The 22,169-nt window shown below is 33.1% G+C and overlaps 1 protein-coding gene across 2 annotated transcripts in view; it reads right to left on the bottom strand.

Moving 5' to 3' along the window:
- Positions 1-22,169, bottom strand: part of LOC118182080 (FUN14 domain-containing protein 1) — a 44,371-nt gene that overhangs the window by 2,326 nt on the left and 19,876 nt on the right. For both annotated transcript variants that reach the window (XM_035351360.2, XM_085808678.1), the window contains exons 3-4: positions 14,805-14,880; positions 12,596-12,715 (exon numbers count right to left, since the gene is read on the bottom strand). In XM_035351360.2, the coding sequence (XP_035207251.2) occupies positions 12,596-12,715; positions 14,805-14,880 (196 nt within the window). The remainder of the gene's footprint in view (positions 1-12,595; positions 12,716-14,804; positions 14,881-22,169) is intronic.

Below are 22,169 nucleotides of genomic sequence, written 5' to 3'. Positions count from 1 at the left end.
ATGCTACCGCTATTGGAAAAGAATCATGCAATGACATAAGCTCTCATCTCAAAACTGAGGTCATAATTTGAAATTTATTTTCCAACTGGTTACAATCTCAGACTTATGTTTAAAAGCACTCATCCGAAAATAGATTAGCTGAACAAGAATTGGCAGGCTCATCCCCCTTATTTATGTGAGTACCAACATTTATTTAATTTTTAGTGATAAGATAAAGATTATCCAAACTTGAACCGACTTGAATTATTAAAAACTATTATATATATTAATTTAGAATTCAAATGTGCAGTTTTGCGTACTGCTACTAAAAACTGTTAACAAAAATTGACACCATTTTAATGAAAATGTCAGAATTGACTCATGAACAAGAAATTGATCAGTTAATTGTTCTCAAAGACCAGTTAATTGAAAAGTATGATGGTCTTAAACAACTTAATTCTGAAATCGAAAGTGGTTTAACCCTTGATGATATTGAATCCGAAATTGAAGTTGTTGTGGATTACAATTAAAAAATTATTGAATGGAAAATAGAATTACTCGGTATTTAGACAAAAATCTGAACTCTGACCCTCAAATTGATTCTCATGATTCTAGTGTTTTAAGTACTGAAAATAGTGTTCATAGTAATAATACTGGACCTAATTTTGTGAAGCTTCCAAAGCTTACAATTGAAAAATATTTTGGTGATTCTTGCTTATGGCTTCAGTTTTGGAGCCAATTCTCAAATGCTATAGCTAGTAATGAGCATTTGACCCCAGTTAATAAATTTTGCTACTTGAAATCACTTCTGGTGGAAGTGCAGCTAATGCTGTATCTGGATTTTCATTAACTAATGAAAATTATAGTTCTGCTATCGCCCTTTTGAAAGAATTGTTTGGTAGAACCAATGTCATTATTAACGCCCATATGAATAAGCTTTTGAATTTGAATCCGGTAAAAAATTATTTTAACTTAAGAGCTTTGAGGGAGTTCTATGACAACTGTGAAATTCAGATTCGTAATTTAAACTCTTTAGAGGTTGCATCTGGAAGTTATGGTCATTTATTATGCCCAATTTTACTTAAATTGATTCCATCAGATATTGCTTTGGAATAATGTGCCAAAGGTTTGGACTGGGACATCAGACAACTAATATCCTTTACTAAAGAAGTAGAATCACATGAAGTTACGATGCATTTGAATAGTTCCGTTAAGATATCTCATGATAAACCAGAAAAATATAGAAACCAAAATTTTAAACGTAATATTCTTACAGCATCTGCTTTGTCCACTAGTGTTAAGAATAACTCTTCCCCCCCCCCCAGTTCAGAACATGATACTAATTTCTGTGAATCACTTTCGATTCCCGAGAAATGTAAGAAACTAAAGAACGAAGGCAGGTGTTTTGTATGTTTTAGGAAATTCCATATTGCTGCAAAGTGTAAATTTCTAAATGAGCATTGTAAAATATAACCCTTGATATATGAAAATATGTGGTAGTAAGATATGCATGAAACCAAAAGAAAGGCTCCTTGAAGTTTCTAAAAATGAAAGACCATAGTAACTTCCGTTTCTCAATGTGAGATTAAAAACTCAGATTTATTTAATGAAGTTATATTGCAAACATGTTGCGTAAAAATATCATCCGATTTTAAGTCAAAAATTGCTTTATGCCTTTTTGACAGCGGTAATCAACGGACATTTATTACGAAAGAATTAATATATTTAAAACCCCCAGTTGTAAGAAAGTAAAAATTACTAGTATACTCTTTCGATGCACTTAAAGCAAAGCAAAAAATTTATGACGTCATCAAGGTTACATTACAGAATGTGAAAATTTCCTAGCGAAATATATGCAGTGAGGCATTGGTTCAGATACAATTTCTACCGCGATGATTTATCCACCTAGACTAAACACAGATGTCGAAAGCAAATTAAAGAAATACGAGCTGTCTAATTGGAATACGTTATGTGGCTCTCAAGTACATTTATTGATAAGCGTCAATTATCTCTTGCAAATAAATAATCCAGGCACAGTAGAAAAAATTACAAAATCCCTTTTCGTGTGTGAAAGCTTATTGGATGGTCGCTTTGTGGTTCCATAAATAATGATGAAAAGTGAAAAAATAAAAATGCTGCCATTTTCAAATAAGCTGTTGCGAATGCAGAAGAGAAAGATTTAAAAAAATTATGAGACCTTGAAGCAACTGGTATTAGTGACGATGAATTTTCGATAATAGATAAAGAAATAATTAATAAATTTGAAAACGATTTAAAATTCATTAATAACAGTTATGAAGCAAAATTATTGTGGAAAGAAGTAAGAAAGGGTTAGGGACCAATTTCAAAATAGCGAAGAATCGTTTTTTCGAATTAAATCGTAAGCTCGCAAAAATATTAAGATCTTCTCCAACAATATAAAGATATTATTACTGAACAAAAGGGAAATAAGGTACTTGAAGAATGTGCAGATAATAACATTGAGAATGGTTATTTCATGCCGCACAGACCCGTTATGAGGGATGCCGAATCCACCACTAAAGGATGGTCTTTGACGCTTCTTCAAAAGAAAATCAGTTTAAATCTTTAAATGATTTTTTATGGCCAGAGCCAAATTTAAACACAAACATTTTAGATATTGTTATCAATTTTCGAAAACATGAAGTCGCATTCTCTGCGAATCTAGAGAAAGCATTTATCCAAATTGGCTTAACACCATAAGGTTGAAATTATCTGAAATTTTTGTGGTTTGATGATATGGCAGTTGACTCATTCAAAATTCTATGATTTACTCACATACTATTCGGTGTTACTTGTAGCCCCTTCATTTTAGCTGCTACTATCAAATATCATATTCAGAAATATACGAAAGAACATTATAAAGTTTATGAAATGTTAGACACATGCCTGTATGTTGATGATTTAATTTCTGGTTCAAACTCAGATGAATACTATTTCTTTAGGCATACTATTTATCTTCTACTGGCGCTAAAATTCTTAAAGATGCTGGGATGCATTTATGGAAATTTAATTCTAAGAAACTAAAAGAAATGTGGAAAGAAAATATGTTATGCAGTGAACAAAAAAAAATCTGGTGTCCATTTAAAAGCTTTAGGAATATTATGGAATACCGATTCTGATACCTTTCAACTATGACTTAGAGAATGCCAAACCTTCTTCAAAGCGTTGTGTTTTAAAGACTATGCTAAAAGTTTATTATCCCATAAGGTTTATATCCCCATTCACCTTACGAATTAAAAGCTTATTGCAAGAAATTTGGAAAAGAGGTTTGGCCTTGGATGATGAGTTACCCCTAGATTCAGAAAATGAATGGAAGGGTTGGTGCTCTGAAACTGAACATCTTAAGAGATTAGAGATAACTAGAAAATATTTCCAACACAAAATGAATTGGATAAATGATCAGGTACAAATCCACATTTTCTGTGATGCTAGTGCTAAGGCATTTGTTGCAGTAGCCTATTTTAGGTACTTCACTAAAAATAATGAAATTAAAACAAGCTTCATTCGGGCAAAAAGTAGAGTGTCTCCTGTGAAATGAATTACGCTTCGATTGGAATTAATGAGCGCCATAATTGCCACAAAGATGTCTAAAACTTTAAAAATGGCACTTGACTTTCAAAATTCAAAGATAAAGTTTTGGACAGACTCAACAATAACACTTCATTGGATAAAAAGATCTGCCATGAATTGGAAGCCCTTTGTTTCCAACAGAGTAAGAGAAATTCAATCCGTTACACAATCCTGAAAATTGGAACTATTGTAGCGGAAAAGAAAATCCAGGATATTTAGTGACGTGACGTGAAAAGCTGAAAACACTTATAGGAAGTAACATCTGGTGGTAACTTTAGTTATCCCTTCAAGAACATTCATGGCCATCAAAATTAGTAACTGAATTAAGCAAAGATGTGTTAATTGAAAGAAAGACAAAACCTCAAATAACTCAATTATGTTGTACCATAATAATGGAAACAGTTTTAGATGTTGAGAAATTTAGCAGTCTCAGAAGAGTTTATCGTATCACGGCATGGAATAGCGCTTTATGGCATAATACGAATAAAAGAAACTCTAGGATCTCCAGTCCGTTGACAGCATCAGAACTAGATAAGGTGGAACTGTATTGGATTAAATGTACTCAAGAATTGGCATTTAACGTTGAAATAGACCATTTAAAACATGGAAAATCTATCAGTAAGGAATCAAATTTGTATCAGTAAGGAATCAAAGATGCGTAAAATCTCTTCTAAAAACTTGCATAACTTGTAAAATATTTAATGCTACTCCAGGTAAGTAAGTAATAACACCACTACCTAGAGATAGGATTATTGACACTTCACTATTTGAAACAGGCTTGGATTTTGTGGGACCGATTTATATCAAAACATCATCTGGTCCAGAAAAGGTTTACATTTTATTATTTGCTTGTGTGGTAATTAGGGCTGTACATCTAGAATTGGTAACAAATTTGAACACTGACACTTTTATTCTAGCTCTTCGAAGGTTCATTGCATGAAGAGGACTTTGTAAAATAATTTACAGCAATAACACAAAAACATTTATCAAAGCTGATTCAGTACTGAAAGAAATTTGGAAAAGCATTTTAAAAGAAGAAGTTCAAGATTATTTCTCAAAAAACAAAATAACATGGAAATTTATTGTGCCTAGAGCCTCTTGGTGGGACGGGTTTGGGAAAAGGATGATTTGCACAGTGAAGACACCACTAGAAAAGGGTCCTTGGAAAGACTTGTTTTACGTTTGAAGAAACAGAAACAATATTGACTGAAATTGAGGCTGTTATCAACTATCGACCATTGTGTTATAGCTATGAACAGCCTTCCGAACCAGAGCCTTTAATTCCAGCCCATTTTTTAGCAGGAAAACGACTAACTTCATTGCCTCATGGATTGCCTGTAATAACTGGATCTGAATCCAACAGAATGCTTACAAAAAATTGAAATATCGACAGCAAGCCATTAACCACTTTTGGAAATGCTGAAGGAAAGAATACCTGTTAGAACTCCGCTCTGAATATCGAGTCACTCCATCAAAATCCTCATCATTTAAAGTTGATGTAGTGCTGATCCATGACGAAATGTAGCCGAAACATCTATGGAAGTATGGGTGTATTAAAGAGCTGTGTTTAAGACGTGATTCAAAAGTTAGATCCTGTGTACTTCAAACACCAACAGGAATTATAAAGAGACCCATTCAATCTCTATATACATTTGAAATAGACTTAATGGACTAATATTTGAATGCACAGACCTAAAAATTCTTTGCACGTTTTTCATTTATTCATGTAATTCATTTGTTATTTTTATTATTTTAGATTCCAGCCTTACTATATTTTGAATATTGTTTGCCTTATGTAAGTATAATTTAGTATTATACTTACATAAGGTAGGCAAACAATATTAATTTACATTAAATAAATAAATTTTATTTTTATCCAAGAATTTGAAATGTTCACCTATTGAAATGACTTTATTGAACCGTATCTTATGTGGTAAGAATTATTAACCCGCATTGAAGTGGATTATTAGACAGTATAAGCACTCAGACATAGGATAAACTTCATTCTGCTATTAGCATCTATTTTTAGACATGAAGAATCACACTGTTACATTAGAGCATGCTTAAAGCTTTTCAGAATCTAAAAGAAATGAGATTTTCATTTAAATTACGATACAAAAATAACTGCAAAGCTATATAAAGGTACATTAATAAAGGTAATAAAATATTAAATTAACTAATAAATTTTGAAATTTTCTTCAAAAAACAAAACCTGCCACTGCGAGATTTTGATCAGTTTGTTGATAGCAAAAACAATAAAAATTAGATAAAATTGCTGCATCTGAATAAGAGATGAAAATGTATGCTGAGCTGCCCATGCATATTATGTACTGCTCAATATAAATTGCAGCTCAAGCATTGCATAAATACTACAGGGGAAAAAATAGCAATTTCTCAAATTGTTTCAATCAAGAAGTATAGTCAGCTAAAACACACCCCTCAGCAAAGAATAAAATGAGCACAGAAGATTATGAAATCGGTTAAGAGGATTGTGAAATCATAATAGTTAATAATCATAATAAGTTGAGCAGAAATATTAAAGGTCTGGTTCCTAAACGAGTGTGAATTTGCGAACTTATAAAATGAAGAAAAATGTTCTTTAATTGATTCTAAATTTGTACTTGATAAAATTTAAAGAAAATTGGACTCTAAAATTCTTACTAAGTTAACTAATTTTAATATTTAAAAAAAAAGATTTCCAATTCAGTTTTCAAAATCGGTGAATTCTAAGCTTTTATGATGCACATTTCAATATTTTGTAAGTTATGCAACATTTAACGAAGTTAATATGCAAACAATGCAGCCAGCTTTTAATATATTTGTAAATACATGTAATAACTCCCATATATTGATATAACTTTTTAAATATTTGGCATTACTGGAAACTCAGAATATGCTACCTGCAATTATACAATCTACACCTGAAAAGAGTAGACTGCAATGTGCATGCATTGCACGAATGAGGACTTCAACTGCCAATTAAATCAGGATTTACACACTAATAAAAGTGTACTTGTAATGTATGATTATTGCATTTTCAATGACTTCATGAATAGAGCAGCAACAAATTTTGTGTGAAGCTGAAACTAGCATGCACAGAAAATATTCTGATGGTTCAGAAAGCTCTTGGAAATAATGCAATGCAAGAAACATAAATAAGAGCATGGTACATACAATTTACAGATGGCTGGAAATCTGTTGAAAGTGATTCACATTCTAAAAGACCAGCAACAAGTAGAATGCAAGAAAAGTTGACCAAATATGGGTTGCAATCATCCGAGAACAAGAAAGTTGGGAATTACAAATACTAAAGTGTATGAAATTGTGATGGAAGATCTTGCGATGAAACATTTTGTGGCAAACATGGTGTGGTTACTGTTATCACACCAAAAGGAATACTGTGTTGAAATCATAACCAGAGTTGAAATATGGAAGTACTATATTTATCCAAGTAGATAATAACTTCAAATTTCAGACAACCAATGGGTTTTCAATGACTCCTGGAGGATTAAATTTTGAAAACATTTTTCTTTGTGAATCTACATGAACAAATACTGCTTTATAATCTAATGGTTCTAGAACATAAATTCAAGCATAATTTAAGGGGTTATAATACTTTTCAAAGAACAGTATCTTCTTGAAAAGTTATTCCAATAAAATCTATTAGTATATATTCTAACAGTGGTATTTACACATACACTACACATAGTGTGTAGTGCTATTAAGTGTCTATCTGGGAAGGATTATTTATATTTTACATGAAGAAATTTGTGGGGATGGCAGGCATGTATGAGGATTCATGCACTACACAAATTGAAAGCATCAAAAATTTTCCTACTTGAGTTAATATTCAAATTTAAAACCCCAATTCTTTAAGATTAAAAATTTGGGGGAAAATCATCATTTTATATTCCAGCAAATAATGTTTAACTACAATAAAAAAATGAAGTCTCTGTTAACTCAGTAGAAACCTCCTCCAGTTTTACCATGCCCAAAGAAAGCGCACAAAGTTTGTAGCAAAGTCAAAATCATGTCAACTGGGTTTTCAGATTGGAAAGGTATTGTCCAACATGTGTACAATCCTCTAGGCTAAATAATTACTTTCTAAACATTCTTTGCCAAATTTGAGATACAATAAAATAAAAACAGCCCAGTTCTGGACAGCTGATAATTAGCAGCTTCATCACAACCATATGCTTTCCTAACTTGGTGACTCTTATTTATAACTCTTATTTCTTGGTGAAATATCAAAACAAACAGCAACCAGCAGCTTGTTCCCTTGCCTGTTTCCAAAACTTAAAAAGCTTCTCTGAAAGGGAAGAGATTAAAAATAATCAAAAAGATTAAGGCCAATATGATGAGATAGTTATTCACAGTACTACCGACATATGATATTTTAGGATGTTTTGAAGAGTGGAAACAAGACTGGGAAAAGTGTGCAAGATCCCAAAGTGTTTAATTTGAAGTGGATGGGGATTATGTACGTCTCTAATATCTTGCACTTTTTCTGCCAAATATACAGATTATTTTAAACTTATTATAGTAACTTTTTCTATTACATGGCTCAATACCTTCAGAGCAGACCTAATACATGCAATGCTGTTCAAAGTTAAAGAATAATGTAAAACCTATGCTAACTGCAGAAAGTCAATTAAAATTCCATAGAACAAAATTATGTATTGTAAACATATGCTAGTGAGCAGAAAAGCCTACTGTTCCACACATATTTGCATATATCATGAAAGGAAAATATGAGGAAACCATAAAAATTTGTTTCATGTAACATACATATCTAAGTTAAATGAAGAAAAGTCTGAAGCTTGATAGACTAAAGGCAGCCAAATGCAGTTAGACATCTCCAGGAAGCTGAACATTCCTTAAACCTTGATGTCAAGTATCAGGAATTTTGTATGGGAAATGTAGGTTATCTTGCTTGTTAGCACTGTCTGAAGGTAACTGCCACATCTTAAAACTTTTATTTGTCGATTCTGGCACAATGAAATCATTAGAAATGCTTAGAATTGGCTCTCATCAGCCCCTAATACTTAAGTAAGTACTATTTCATGAATAGATGAGAAACGCGCCAATGTGACAATCAAAATCGCAATAACAACCTTGTATTTAGCGTACATATATTAAAACACGCAGTCGATTTCGGGGGCAGCTAAAGGTCCCTCCTCATCAGGAGAACGAAATTACTAGAAAGGGGGGAAAAGAAGAAAAATAAAGCATTGGCTAAGGAGTCTCAGAAACATGTGGTCGTTATCAGCACTGCACGTGGTCTAACCAGATTTTGAATCAGAGTTACACTGCCCGCCTACTTTTACTGAGCCAGACTATCTGATCAAACATGTAACACATGAGACTAAAATGCAAAAAAATCAGCAAAGTCAAAATAGGGAGCAAGGGGCAACTGCACCTGTTCACGCACCAAGTCTGAACCTCGAACCTCAAATGAGGAGGGACCTTTAGCTGCCCTCGAAATCAATTGAGTGTTTTAATATATGTACGCTAAATACAAGGTTGTTATTGCAATTTTGATTACTATTTTATGAGTTTGGCTTAAGCCGAGACGACCCGCACGCTGCATGCCACTTTCTGCATATTCCCATGACCAGCATTTAAGATGATACAACTGCTCACTGGAATTTTTTTCCTATTGTACCTTTACTTGTAATTATACCAACCAGCTTCCATAATATCTAGTTATCTATATTCTGGCCGCAAAAATGATTAAACTCTTATTATGTTAATTACTACAGAAAAGCTCATCCTTCCTTTAACATTCTTAAATGAACTTTTTTGCATCATTGTAGATTTCCTTTTGATATCTCATATTCATCTTTAACTTTCACAAGAGTCTTAAAAGAATTTACTCAGTACAACTGCATTCTTAAACATTAACAGTATTTTAAAAGGGATCTTCCAGTAGCAATCACGTAGTGTGAGAGACCACGGTGGCTTTGATATTGTAACTGCTTGGTTATGTGGTTGCTTGCTCGTGTCACCATCTATTAGTGCCAATGAGAAGTGCAGCAGTGCACAAGTTTTGCATGTCCTTGAAAATGGTAATGACCTTGGGATTCAGTCCTGGGCCTGTTTCCTGCAAGACGAATTCTCTACCACTAGCACAAAAGAGCTCAAGAATTCTGATTCTTCCAAATTTGCGAGCGTTAGGTGGCTCTTGAGATCGCTATGCACTCCCCTCCCAAGCATTTCTGATGCAATAGGAGGAGATATGATTCACCATTGTGATTAAGCCCATTTTGTGGCCGTGAACCCAGCACTTTGATGACATTGATTATTGCACTGATGGGCAGTGGCTGTGGCTGCAGTGTGTGGGCATGTTCAGTTGGATCCGATGATGTATGGTTCACAGAACCATATTTATTGACTAGAGTGTCACTGTTAGATTTGAGCTGAAGCATGTGTGAAGGAGTGCCTCAGCGTGTGTGATGTAGTTCATCATTTGTCCTCAGTGAGGAAAGTGTATGTAGTGTCTGGGTTGCAGCTGTAGCCATCATATTGTGCAAGACATCAGTGGCTTCATATATTGTAGCTGCTTGGTATGTGGCTCATTGCCCAAGTCATCATCTATCAGCACCAATGAGAAGTGCAGCAACACACAAGTTTTGCATGCCTTGGAGATCATGACCTTGGGATTCAATCCTGGGTCTGTTCCATGCAAGTTGAATTTCCTACCACTAGCACAAAAGAGCACTAGGTTCATGAATTCCAACTCTCAGGTTTGAAAGTGTTGGGGGCTTCTTGAGATCACTGCACTCCCTTTAAAGTTTTGCTAATTTCTGTTAATTGTTTAATCATATATATATATATAATTATTCTTATATACTGACAATGAAATCTCTGGACATTTAGGGGAAATCATTAAAATTTGATACTGCATGTTCTTTCAAATTCACTAAATTACAGAAGAAATTTTCAGGGTTGCCACTCAAACAGGAGAATGAAATTCCCTGACTTTTGCAGGTTTTCCAGGTATGTTTCGAGAAAATTCCAGTCTATCCGCGTAATGTACGTTGGCTGTCCTAAGAGGTAAATTAATTATGGTATTACTTGTACTGTGTAGCAAATTCACTTAATTATTCAATAAATCCCAGAGGACATTTATTCTTAATTATTCTTGGTACACTTTGTTTGATAATTTTGTTTACTTTTCCGCTTAAAAAAACTTAATAAAATTTAAGATATATACATTGGATAACAACTGTACATTTTATTTAATTATTATTCATGATCATCCCCAGTTCAACTCGAGGCTAATCCAGTTCTTATAAATCACAACGCAAAGCTAAAAGTTAGGTTATATTTTAGGTAAATTTAATTTGTGTGAGGTGTATTCTTAAAAGGCACCTTAAAACTTGAAAACACAAATATTATTATAATAGGAGTTGTTTTCTCCACTGAAGATTGAGATAAGAATCTGCCAAATCTGGAATAAAATAAGGCTTTTTTTGCAGACATTCTGCAGCTAAACGAAAGAAAGAAATCTATTTAATGATATTTTTTTACTAAATTGAGGTATTTTATATTTATTTCGCAGCATACATAAAGAAAAAATATGTGCATTAAATTTCGTGATGTCATCATACTGTTAGAATTAATTTCAGGATTATGCCAGAGAAACTTTCCTGAAATTTGGAAATATCATTTACTAATGATAAATAAATTTAGAGGAAAGAAGCAACATTAAATGATATGAATAACATAAAAATAAAGATAATTAGTTAAAATTTAATTAGAATAATCAATGATATTTTAGCGAATATAGTTATATTACATGGTTATCCTAGATGATTGATTACTATTTTACTGCAAAATGACTGGTATTTATTAAAAAGAAAAAAAAAAAAGATTTTGCGGTAACATCCTAGTATACAATACAGCCTTCGCATGATTTTGAAAACTGTCGCCAAGAACAAAATGACCTGTTTACTGCTCATCATCATGTCGCCAAATCCCTCTGTACCATACATGGAGATTATTCTAACCAAAGAACATCTATGTAAAAAGCGGAGGGAAATTTTGCCAAGGGATTTGGCACGGAACCTGGCGTCCAGAATTTCATTCTCCGCGATGTGTACAGGAAATTGAGAAACACGTGTTAAGATGAAACGTTCTTCGACAAAAAAAGAAAACTACGAAAATCTGTTTTTAAATTATTGCAAAAAATCCAAGAAGAAACGTTTTATCAAAGAACGTTTTTTCTTGGATTTTTCGCAATAATTTTAAAAACGGATTTTCATAGATTTCCCCCCCCCTCAAAATAACTAATCCATGAATTAATTTACTTGCGCCAAAAAATATTTTCTTTTCCTTTAAAGTTTAAAGAAATTTTAAACGACATTCATTTTATGAACTCCTGATAACGTGACCTTCGAACTTCGACACCGGTTTCGAGATTTGGCGCATGCACAGCTGTTTCCCACTATGATGGAATGGAGCCACGTCTGTTGCAGAGAGGTTTTCCTTCTTTACAATACATATTTTTTTATTCTAACCTTCATGGTACCGTATACTAGGATTAAACCCATTTTGTTTTATACGAGAACAGGTACTTTCTTTAGTTCATGCACTGCACATGCGATTCTCGAGGTTACTGGAAACCAAAAGTTGCGGGAAACTTGCTTTACCTTTCTAAAAAGACAATCAAATTAGAGCTGCGAAAATTGGCTCTATGCCAGCTGCCCGAATGACACTCACGTGATACACAATTCACCAAAAAGTGATCTCTTCCGACGTCGGTGCAAAACTCGCCTTTTTTGGCGGAATCGTTGTATGAAATTCCCTGACTTTTCCAGATTTTGACTAAAACACTTAAATTCCCTGACTTTTCCCTGAATTTTTTGGTCAATTTCCGAATTCCCTTACTTTTTCCGGTTTTCCAGGTAGCATGGCAACCCTGAATTTTGCATACAGTGTGTACCTACATTTGGGGGGGGGGGAGTTAATAAAATTTCACACCAATATTAGTGATCAACAACGTGCATTAAAAAATACTTACTTCATCGACAAACCAAGGAATCTGCTTCTTTGAATGCTTGTCAAGTTTACCTTTAGCTTTTTCAATATCTTTGTTTACTTTATTCCAATTTACTTTAATGTACCCTTGATGCTGAGCAATCTACAAATATAAATCCTATTTGTTAATTATCCAGGAAGAGATTTGCTTATTTTTAAATGAATTTTTTAGGCTTGTAGATACAGTTTAGGAAATACATATATAGAGACAACTCTTGATTAACTAGGGGCAGATGGACCAGAAAATGGATTAACTGGGATTGTGTATAAAAAAAAAAAAAAAAAAAAAAACCTGTTAACTTTAAAATTCTAGTAGTTTATCATACACAATTTGTTATGTTTCCTGTACATTGATAGATTTACAAACATTGCATGTATATTATCACTTTAAGTTTCATATAATTAGGATAAAAATTGGTATCATAAGATTTGTTTTATCAAAAATAGCCATTTCAACAATATGTCCAAAACGAATTACCATAGTAAGGAGTATTGTTTTCCCAACCTTCATATAAATTTGCTTAAATGTTATAAGCTGGTCTTGCCTGGTGTACTCCTTCAATTTTGTGGCATAACTGGCCGTTTATAAGATAAAAGTTTTCAGAAATAATCAAATTAATTACATTCTGAACATTCAATATAGTTCTAGTGAATATAAACTGCATTTTATCCAGAACTTGAAACAAATCATTAATTTTTATGGAGTTACGTAATCTTCAAAATCATTAATAAACATCATTTGAATCTCTCAAAAAATTTAACTAAATCAAAATTATACATATAACAGAAATACTTAGCATATTTTTGTGAATATTTCGTAACAGCTTATTAAAAGTTTTACTTGCTTCAGTTATATACTATAAATGGGGGTCAGAGGCAGATGAGGTCATAATAATTTTATATTGTGTTGACACCTCAAAATTTTACTGCAGTGAACAAGTGTTTCTTATTCTATTTTCATAAGTTCAAATATCAGTTGCTTTAGCAAACTGAAAAAAATCTAAGTGATATTTTAAAGATCTGACGATGATGTGTATATATATATAGAGAGAGAGAGAGAGAGAGAAAATAGTATCAAATTTTGTATATTACATTATAACAAAATATACTGACATTAGAAATGAAACTAAACAAGTTATAAAATAACAGCAAATTATAAGATAATATTCATATGATGGCTGCTTTGACCTTATTGAGCACTTCATTAACATTTATGCCTGTATTATAACAAACTGATGTGAAAAAAAATTCCACCACCAAGAAAAAATTATCGTAGAGTAATGAAATTTATGCAATACATTTTAGACACTTGGGAAGCAGAGAAACAAACTTAAGGGATGGCAAAATCTTTAAAATTTAAGGAAGGCAATGGGATGCAAAATTTAGGGGTGGCAAAATTTTAGACTAATGAGGTACTTGGCAGCAGAATTTTGTACCCACAGAAACTTTCCTCCACTGCAAAATGTTCAGCGTTGGCTCTGGATAAGCTTTGTGGGAAGTTATGTATTTGGACCTCAGATAAAAACTGCCTCAATTGTCAATCACCTGAGAAAAATATGAAAAAATATGTAGCATAGTTCTAAACCCAGAAAATATCGCTGTCAATAGTGAAGAAAGTGACAAAGAGGTTGTTCAGAACGAAAAAATTTTAAATGATAATTTATTGAGAATTCTAAATGTGGCAATTACAAGACCTGAGTAACAGAACTTTGTAACTGTACAAGAAATTGTGTCTATATATAGAATTAAAGAGAAAGTATCGGCACAAAAACAAAGCAAATTAAGCAAGCTATGTTGAAAGAAATGTTTAATAAACAAATAAATACTGAGCTTCTCTCCCCCCCCCTTTTTTTTTTTTTTTTTTTGTAAATTTTGATTTTTTTTAAGGTTATATTTGCTTCATTATTTCATAAATCACTATTTCATATTTTTTATTTTGTAAGTTCTACATTACTAGATTTAAACAAATTATCTCACATCCAGAAAAATCTCAACTCCAAAAGTCCTGACAAGTCCAGATCTCAGACTTTGTATAACTGCTTGCTTATATTAATAGCATAATAAACTTAAAACATAATAAACTTAATGTTAATAAGGCCATATGAATAATAACGGCTAATGTAAGGTTAACATTAAAAATCATATTGTTAATATGAAACACATCAGATAGCAGTTAGATGAGAAAATTCTACCTGGAACATTAATAAACCTCCAGCTAAAGCTGATGCTGCTGTTTTTCCAACCTTTGAAAACAATACTCCAGCACACCTGCAATGTAAAGAATTTATAATAAAGTAAATGAGAAAGACCTAAAATTGTCAGAATAATTCCAAACATTAACAACCATAACTACCATTCTCAAGATCCAAGGTCTAATGCCAGGACATCCACACTTTTCTGAAATCAAATTAGTTTTTTCTTAAAGGGCTTAATAGCTGGCTTCTTTTATTTTAATTTTAAATTTAATTTTTATAATTAAACTCATGCTTCATGTGAAGCTTTTAAAAGCAAGAAAATCTCAACCAGAAACATGAAAGAATTATTACAGAAAAGTTATAACTGACAAATTCCCAGAAAAAGAAAAAAGCATGTGTATTAACATGAACTTAAAATTTAGGTTGCCATTCGTCCAGTCATTACAAGTACACATTCCATATGTTTCTTGTTATTAAACACTTCCAAACTGAATTATTAACTATAGTTTCTTTCCCAGAAGTGGCAATTCTTGTACATTTTTACTGAGTTTTTCCATCTGCAAGTTAACAATTTCCTCAAATTTCATGGAAATATTCAAAATGCCTTACATGTACATTTTTGTTATTGTGACTTATCTCCTTTGTTTGACAGTAACCCTTACATTTATTTTCTAGCATAACGAATTTCAATAAAACTTATCCCGCCAAAAAAGCCAAACATTATCTTTTCCTGTTGTCATAAAAAAGGCAATAATTATCTTTTTTTATCATTTACACTCATATCCATAAATTAAGGATAATTCGGAGTCACACGGAAATCGAACTCTAAAATAAATATATCACCTGTAAAATCACTACACACATCTTCAAGAATCATATGCAAATTTCAGGATGTAAATAGACGACACCGATGGTACGTCACAATGACGAGAGTGTAAGAGAGTGATAAATAAGGAATACAGGCAAAGAAGTAAAATTGTTCGCAGGCGCTTTATAAGCATTTCAGTGCAATAACCTAATAGTTATGACACAAAGGATGCATTTGGATGATTTTTTACGTGGTAGAATTATTGGCCATCTGGAATGTGGGCGTACCCAACTGGAAATATCAGATGAACTTGGAATTGCCCAGAGTGTCATCTCCAGGCTTTGGCAACGATTCCAAGATGATAGTAATGTGAGTAGACGTTACAGCACAGGTCGCCCCAGAGTTACAATGCCGAACGAGGACCGGTATTTGGCAGTTACTGCCAAAAGAACAGGCGGAGCACAGCCTTAGAAATATCTCGTCAGCTCTCTTCAGCCACTGGTACGACAATTTCAAGGCAGACCGTGTACAGATGCTTAGGGCAGATTGGTCTATGTGCTCGTAGACCTGTCAGATGCGTTCCACTTACTGCAACTCACTGTCGCCCGCGGTTAGCCTGGAGTAGAGAGCATGCATTGGGGACACCGCAACAGTGGGCTTCTGTGTTTTCCAACGAGTCCAGGTTTAGCTTGCAGTCTGATTCTCGCTGGACGTTCATATGGAGAGCTCCAGGTACCCGTTACCACCAAGAAAACATCATTGAACAACACCGTTACGATGGTGCAGGAGTGCTTGTTTGGGGTGGAATTATTCTGGGTTCCAGAACTGACCTGCATGTTCAAATTGGAACCATGACAAGCCAAATCTATCGGGACATCATTCTGGAACAACATGTATGTTTGTTTCGGGGCGCCATGGGTGCACAATTTGTGTTTATGGATGACAACGCCCGTCCTTACCGTGCAAACATTGTAAGCGAATTCCTTCAATCGGAGGATATCTCCCGTATGGACTGGCCAGCATTCTCACCGGACTTGAATTCAGTAGAGCAAGTGTGGGACATGCTTGGCCGACGAGTTGCAGCCCGTCAACCTCCTCCTACATGTCTACCGGAACTTCGGAGAGCATTGCTTTTTGAGTGGCGTAATATCCCCCAAGATCAGATCGATAATTTGATACTCAGCATGCCTAGGCGTTGTACGGACTGTATTGCATCGTCTGGGGGACATACAATGTATTAACAATCATACCAACCATGTAAAATGTTTTTTTTTTTTTTGTAAATAGGTTTTTTTTTTTTTTTTTTTTTTTTTTTTTTGTAATTTGCTCCAGGGAAATCGCTAATTTTTTTAATAATATCAAACACATAGCATCTTTTTTTTTTTTTTTGCTTTTTACCCTTTGTTTAATAAATAAGCTTTACAAATAAGTCAAATTTGTTTTGCTTCTAACACTTCCTTTGCCTGATTTTGCATCATCCTTAATTTATGGACATGAGTGTATTAACCCATTTATGCCTACTGTTCCATTTTTGAACATCCCTCACATAAAAGTTATTTTTAGCCCATGGGTTCAAGGTCGCACACATGGTTTGATTTGTGATGTCAGCGTTTGTAAGGGCATATGGCTTTGCTTAGAACACAGAGTTTGTCACGCCTGCATATATTTGGCTGCTGTGATGTGAAATTTTGGTCTTCATTTTTGTCAAGGTTTTTGTAGATTCATCTATAAACAGATAACTATAACTCTGCTGCATTATACTTTAAAACTGTAAAAAAATTGTGTTATTATTCAATTAGTTACTCTTTATTACTGCAAAAAGAAAATAGAAAAGCTATTAGTTTTGAATTAGTTATAGGCTTGAAACTTCCAGTGTTCCATTTTTGGAACACTAGGCAAAACTACTACCACAAGAACGCATATATTTTCTCTTAATATATTTTAGTTGAAATGATTTTGCAAGATGTCCGAAATAGCCTTACATGAGTTAACTGATCTTTTAGAGACGTGCGACAACATAGAAGCAAGTGCCATAATCATAGAACCACCTGAAAATGCTACAGCGTCTGTTTCTGATGAGGACTCCGGTGAGGAAGATGGGGGAACAATAAATAATCTGCCTGGTTCTTTGCTGTGCGCACCTGCTTATCTTGTTCGGGATGGTTCTTTTGATGCTGACTCTGACCCAGATGATCCTTCATATTTCCCTAAATTTGATTCTCCTGCAGATGGGGTTCCATCGACTTCTACTTTGCAACAATCACGTCTAACAAAGAAGAAAAAGCTCGAAAAAGTTGTACGAAAATGGGAAAAAGCAGATCTAAATGTCCAGCCCATATCAGGAAGAATTACTCAGTTACCAAAATAAGAACTCCTACAGAACATTTTGAACTTTTCCTAAATGACGATGTCATGGAACTCATTGTAACATACTCAAATTTATATGCTTCAACTAAGGGTGTAAACCTAAGCTTGACAAACTCTCAATTAAAATGTTTCCTGTTGGTTCGAACCCTATCAAGGTAAAAATCTGGCAAACAAATATGAGGAGTATGGTGTTGGTGCTTCTGTTGTTTTACGGTTTACGGATGCTCTAATAGAGGAGCACCCTGGGCAATATCATTTTGTTTTTGATAATTTTTTCACAAGTATTGCCCTGCTTGATAAACTTGGTTCAATGGGTCATCAGGCAACAGGCACAGTTAGAAAAGGTCGTATTGATAAACCACCATTGCAATCGGATGTTACCCTAAAGAAAATGGAAAGAGGCTCATTCGGTTATCGAGTTGATGGCAAAGGCAATATTGTCTGTAGATGGCATGACAACAGTGTTGTGGCAAAGGCAATATTGTCTGTAGATGGCATGACAACACTGTTGCATCATCTGGTGCTGGTGTAAATCCACTGTGTCTTGTAAATCGTTATTCACAAGAACAAAAAAAGAAAATCCGAGTTCAGCAGCCAAACATGATAAAAGTATATAACCAATTTATAGGAGGTGTGGATAGAGCAGACGAAAACATTGACAAATATAGAGCATCAATTCGTGGAAAGAAATGGTATTCAAGTCCATTGTTGTGCTGTTTCAAAATGGCCTTACAAAATGCTTGGCAATTACACAAAACTTATGATGCAAAACCAATGGATCTTTTGGAATTCCGTCGTCGTGTAGCATGCCATTATCTTGAGACTCATGGTCATCCTGCAGAACTTGGCAGGAAAGGAAACCCTCACGGAAGCGAAACATTGATTCACGCTATGATGGCATAAATCATAGGATCGTAAAGCAAGGAAAGCAAACTCGCTCTGCTCAATGTCATAAAAACACCACTTTTCGATGTGGAAAATGTAATGTGGCTTTACATGTTAAGTGTCCTTCCAATTACCATACCGAATAATGGGAATAACCACATTTTTAGAGGAAACCCACGATTTTATACATTGTAACATTATAGCAATGGAACACATTTAGCCTAGTGTTCCAATTTTGAAACACCATATAACTTGTAAACTAATTAAAATAAAAAAATTTCTTCTTCAAATCATTGTTTATTATATTTTTTTACCTAACATATAGAAATTTCATGCAAAAATTCCAATTTTTTAACCTTCGGCATAAATGGGTTAAGGGATGTTGGAACCCTAAAATCTTCAAAAAATTGTGATTTCAGATTTTTGCATTTTCAAATTCTCTACACTTTTATCTTTCCAAAAATACCATTCTTTAATCTCTATGAAAATTAGAACTGTAAAAAAATATAGTTTTAATTTGTCATCTACTGCTTTGATCAATGAGGATTTTTACATAAATACGTGTTTTTCTCCAAACATGATTTTTTTTATTCTAGATGTACCTTCTCTCAGGAAATACTGCTCACAGGTATCTAAACTTTTTATGGCTTATTTATTAGGTTCCCTAATATTTACTGAAATGAGCTTTTTGTAATAAACTTAGGGAAAAAAATTTAATTTTTTTGTGTGAGAAAAGAGCTAAATTTTACTATGCCTAACAAAATATTCTGTAATTTACTCTAAAATTCAAAATGTTTCAAAAGCTCATTTCAGTATAATCAGATAGGTATACTTTAATTACAGAAAAAATTTCAAGCTTGTATCTATGGCAGATTTTGAGAAAAGGTACATCGAAAATGGCCAATTTAACATTGTCGGTATAGGGGTTTCTGATACCCCTTAAAGCTAGTTATTCATCATTCACTTAGCAAAACTCCATTTCCCATGTCTTGTATTTTTCTTAAAAACCATCAAGTGTCCAGCCAAAAAAAATGTAGCCGTTAGATACCACAGAAAAGGGTTCTTTAGAGGAGAAAGGTACTGTTCTGTTATCAGGGCCAGGTTCCGAAATGTCTGCATGTATGTGTTCATGTAGCGCATGTATATATGTAAGTACGAATGTATGAGTGTATACACATATATATGCGCATGCATACATACACATGTTTATACCCTCACACATTTCAGAATCTGGTCCAATAACAGAACAGTCATGAAATTGATCATGCACTAGTTTACGTGTTATTCCCTGTTGGATTAAATTTAGGATAGTTGACGTCAGTAACAGTGGAGTATGGTTTAACTGCTATCTGTACTGCTCTATTTATCTACTTTTTCGATAACTTTTTGCATAATTCTCATCATTACACTGAATCTACAATCTAAAATTTCAATGTCTAGTTTAAAATCTTCTGCGGGTAGATATAAACTAAGAACAACAAAACGAAAAATGCATAAAATACTCCTCTTCCTAGCTAGAGAAATAATGATTTAATTCAATACTAGTTCTGCAACATTCTGTGGTAAGATGACTTCTTTTAAAACATGAATACTGAAAATGAAGATGGCTCACCTATTAAATAGCATTTAATAGCACTGAAGACTTTAGATAAATGGAATGGAACATTAAAAATGTATGTTAATATGCACATACATTTGTAATTGAAAATTTAATGTTACAAATGTAAATTATTCAGTAGGGAGAAAAAAATTGTCTTTATGAAAAAAATAAAAAATGTGAATGGCATATGTTTTAAAAAATGTTATAAAAATGTTCCTTTCCATTTCTTTGACAAAGTGATTCATATAGTTGCAATAGAACATAGTGCTATGTTTTTTCACTTACAAACTGCCTGATATTTTAAATGTAGAAGAATATAAAGTAAAATTTTTTCTGCATTCAGAGAAGCCAGAAAACACACACAAAACCCTAAGACAAAAAGTAAACAGCTAAAAAACTGTTCTCCACCCCACACATCTCACTGGATGACAGCTTGAACTGATAGCTACAAAATTATCTTGATCTCTCAGATACTTAATATAATTTGTTTTAAAATGTTTTATTTCTTTATCTGATACAATATGAAAAAAAAACTCTTTGAATGAATAGGTATTAAAATTAATAATTTTATCGAAATACCAATCCTCTAATGTAACAGTAGTGATAAATTTCTTCAGTATGACACTGGGCTATTAAAAGTCCAGTTTCAAGCACTGTTATGAATTTAGCAACAGTATTTGATGTTCATTTCTGAAATTACCAATATGACATCAGTCAGAGTTCACAAATTCATTTAAAAGAACAAGGAATACAAATGCTTTTGAAAAGTTTTCCAAGGCTTTATGAATCATACCTATGAAAGAGAATCATTGCAAATGCACAGATTTTAATCCATCTAACAGTACAAAGTAGCATAGCTTGATAAGCAAAACATGCACATTTAATTCTAAATTATTCTCTCTAAAATATTTTCATGTTATAAAAGTCAGACCAACTTTATGTTTTAAATCACTTTTACCAGTAAAACATATCAAATTATAAATTTAAAAGCAGTCATATGATACCATATGTACTGGCATTCTTTGTGATTAATACAGGAAACAGGAAATGAATAACTTATACTCATGTTTATATTTTACTTTATGAATTTAGATTTCAAAATTGTATTTTTGAAAAAAAAAAAAAAAAAAAAAAAGTTAGTGTTTAGTAACTTTCTTTTAAAATTTTTTAATTTTTGCTAATTACTTCACATTTTGGTACTTATGCACAACCACCTTAGAAGTAGCCAAATTTCCAGAATGTGCCAAACTCTGGCAGTATGCACATAACCATTCTTCCAGCAACCATGCTCATAGCAGTCCTTGAGTCAAGTAATGCCGTCATTTTTATATGTGTTCCTTTTTTGGTGGGGGTCTCATTCCAATGTTTTTATAAACAAGTTGTGATATTTTTTGCCTTAAACTTGGTTTTAAAATATGAGCTTGTGGAATCTGCTAGTGGTGGAAGAAACTGCTGTAAAATTTCTGCAGGAGCATAGAATTTTGCTGAAAATTTTCTAAAGGAAACAATGAGAAAATGCATTTCCTAAATTGTTGCTCACGTTTGTGCGAAGCCGAGTTTCCAGAATTTTCTGACACTTTTTTAGTGAAAACAGATCTCTGTATACTTCGGGAGAAAAAGACAGCAAAAAAATTACAGAAAGATTTGAAGAAGAATGTGTTTTATTGTTTAATGTATCATGTAATCCTTATTTAATAATTAA

This window comes from Stegodyphus dumicola, chromosome X1 (genome assembly GCF_044657685.1).
Source record: "Stegodyphus dumicola isolate Sdum_Otavi_A_Nest chromosome X1, ASM4465768v1".
NCBI lineage: Eukaryota > Metazoa > Arthropoda > Arachnida > Araneae > Eresidae > Stegodyphus > Stegodyphus dumicola.
This window is presented reverse-complemented; position numbering and strand designations above follow the sequence as displayed.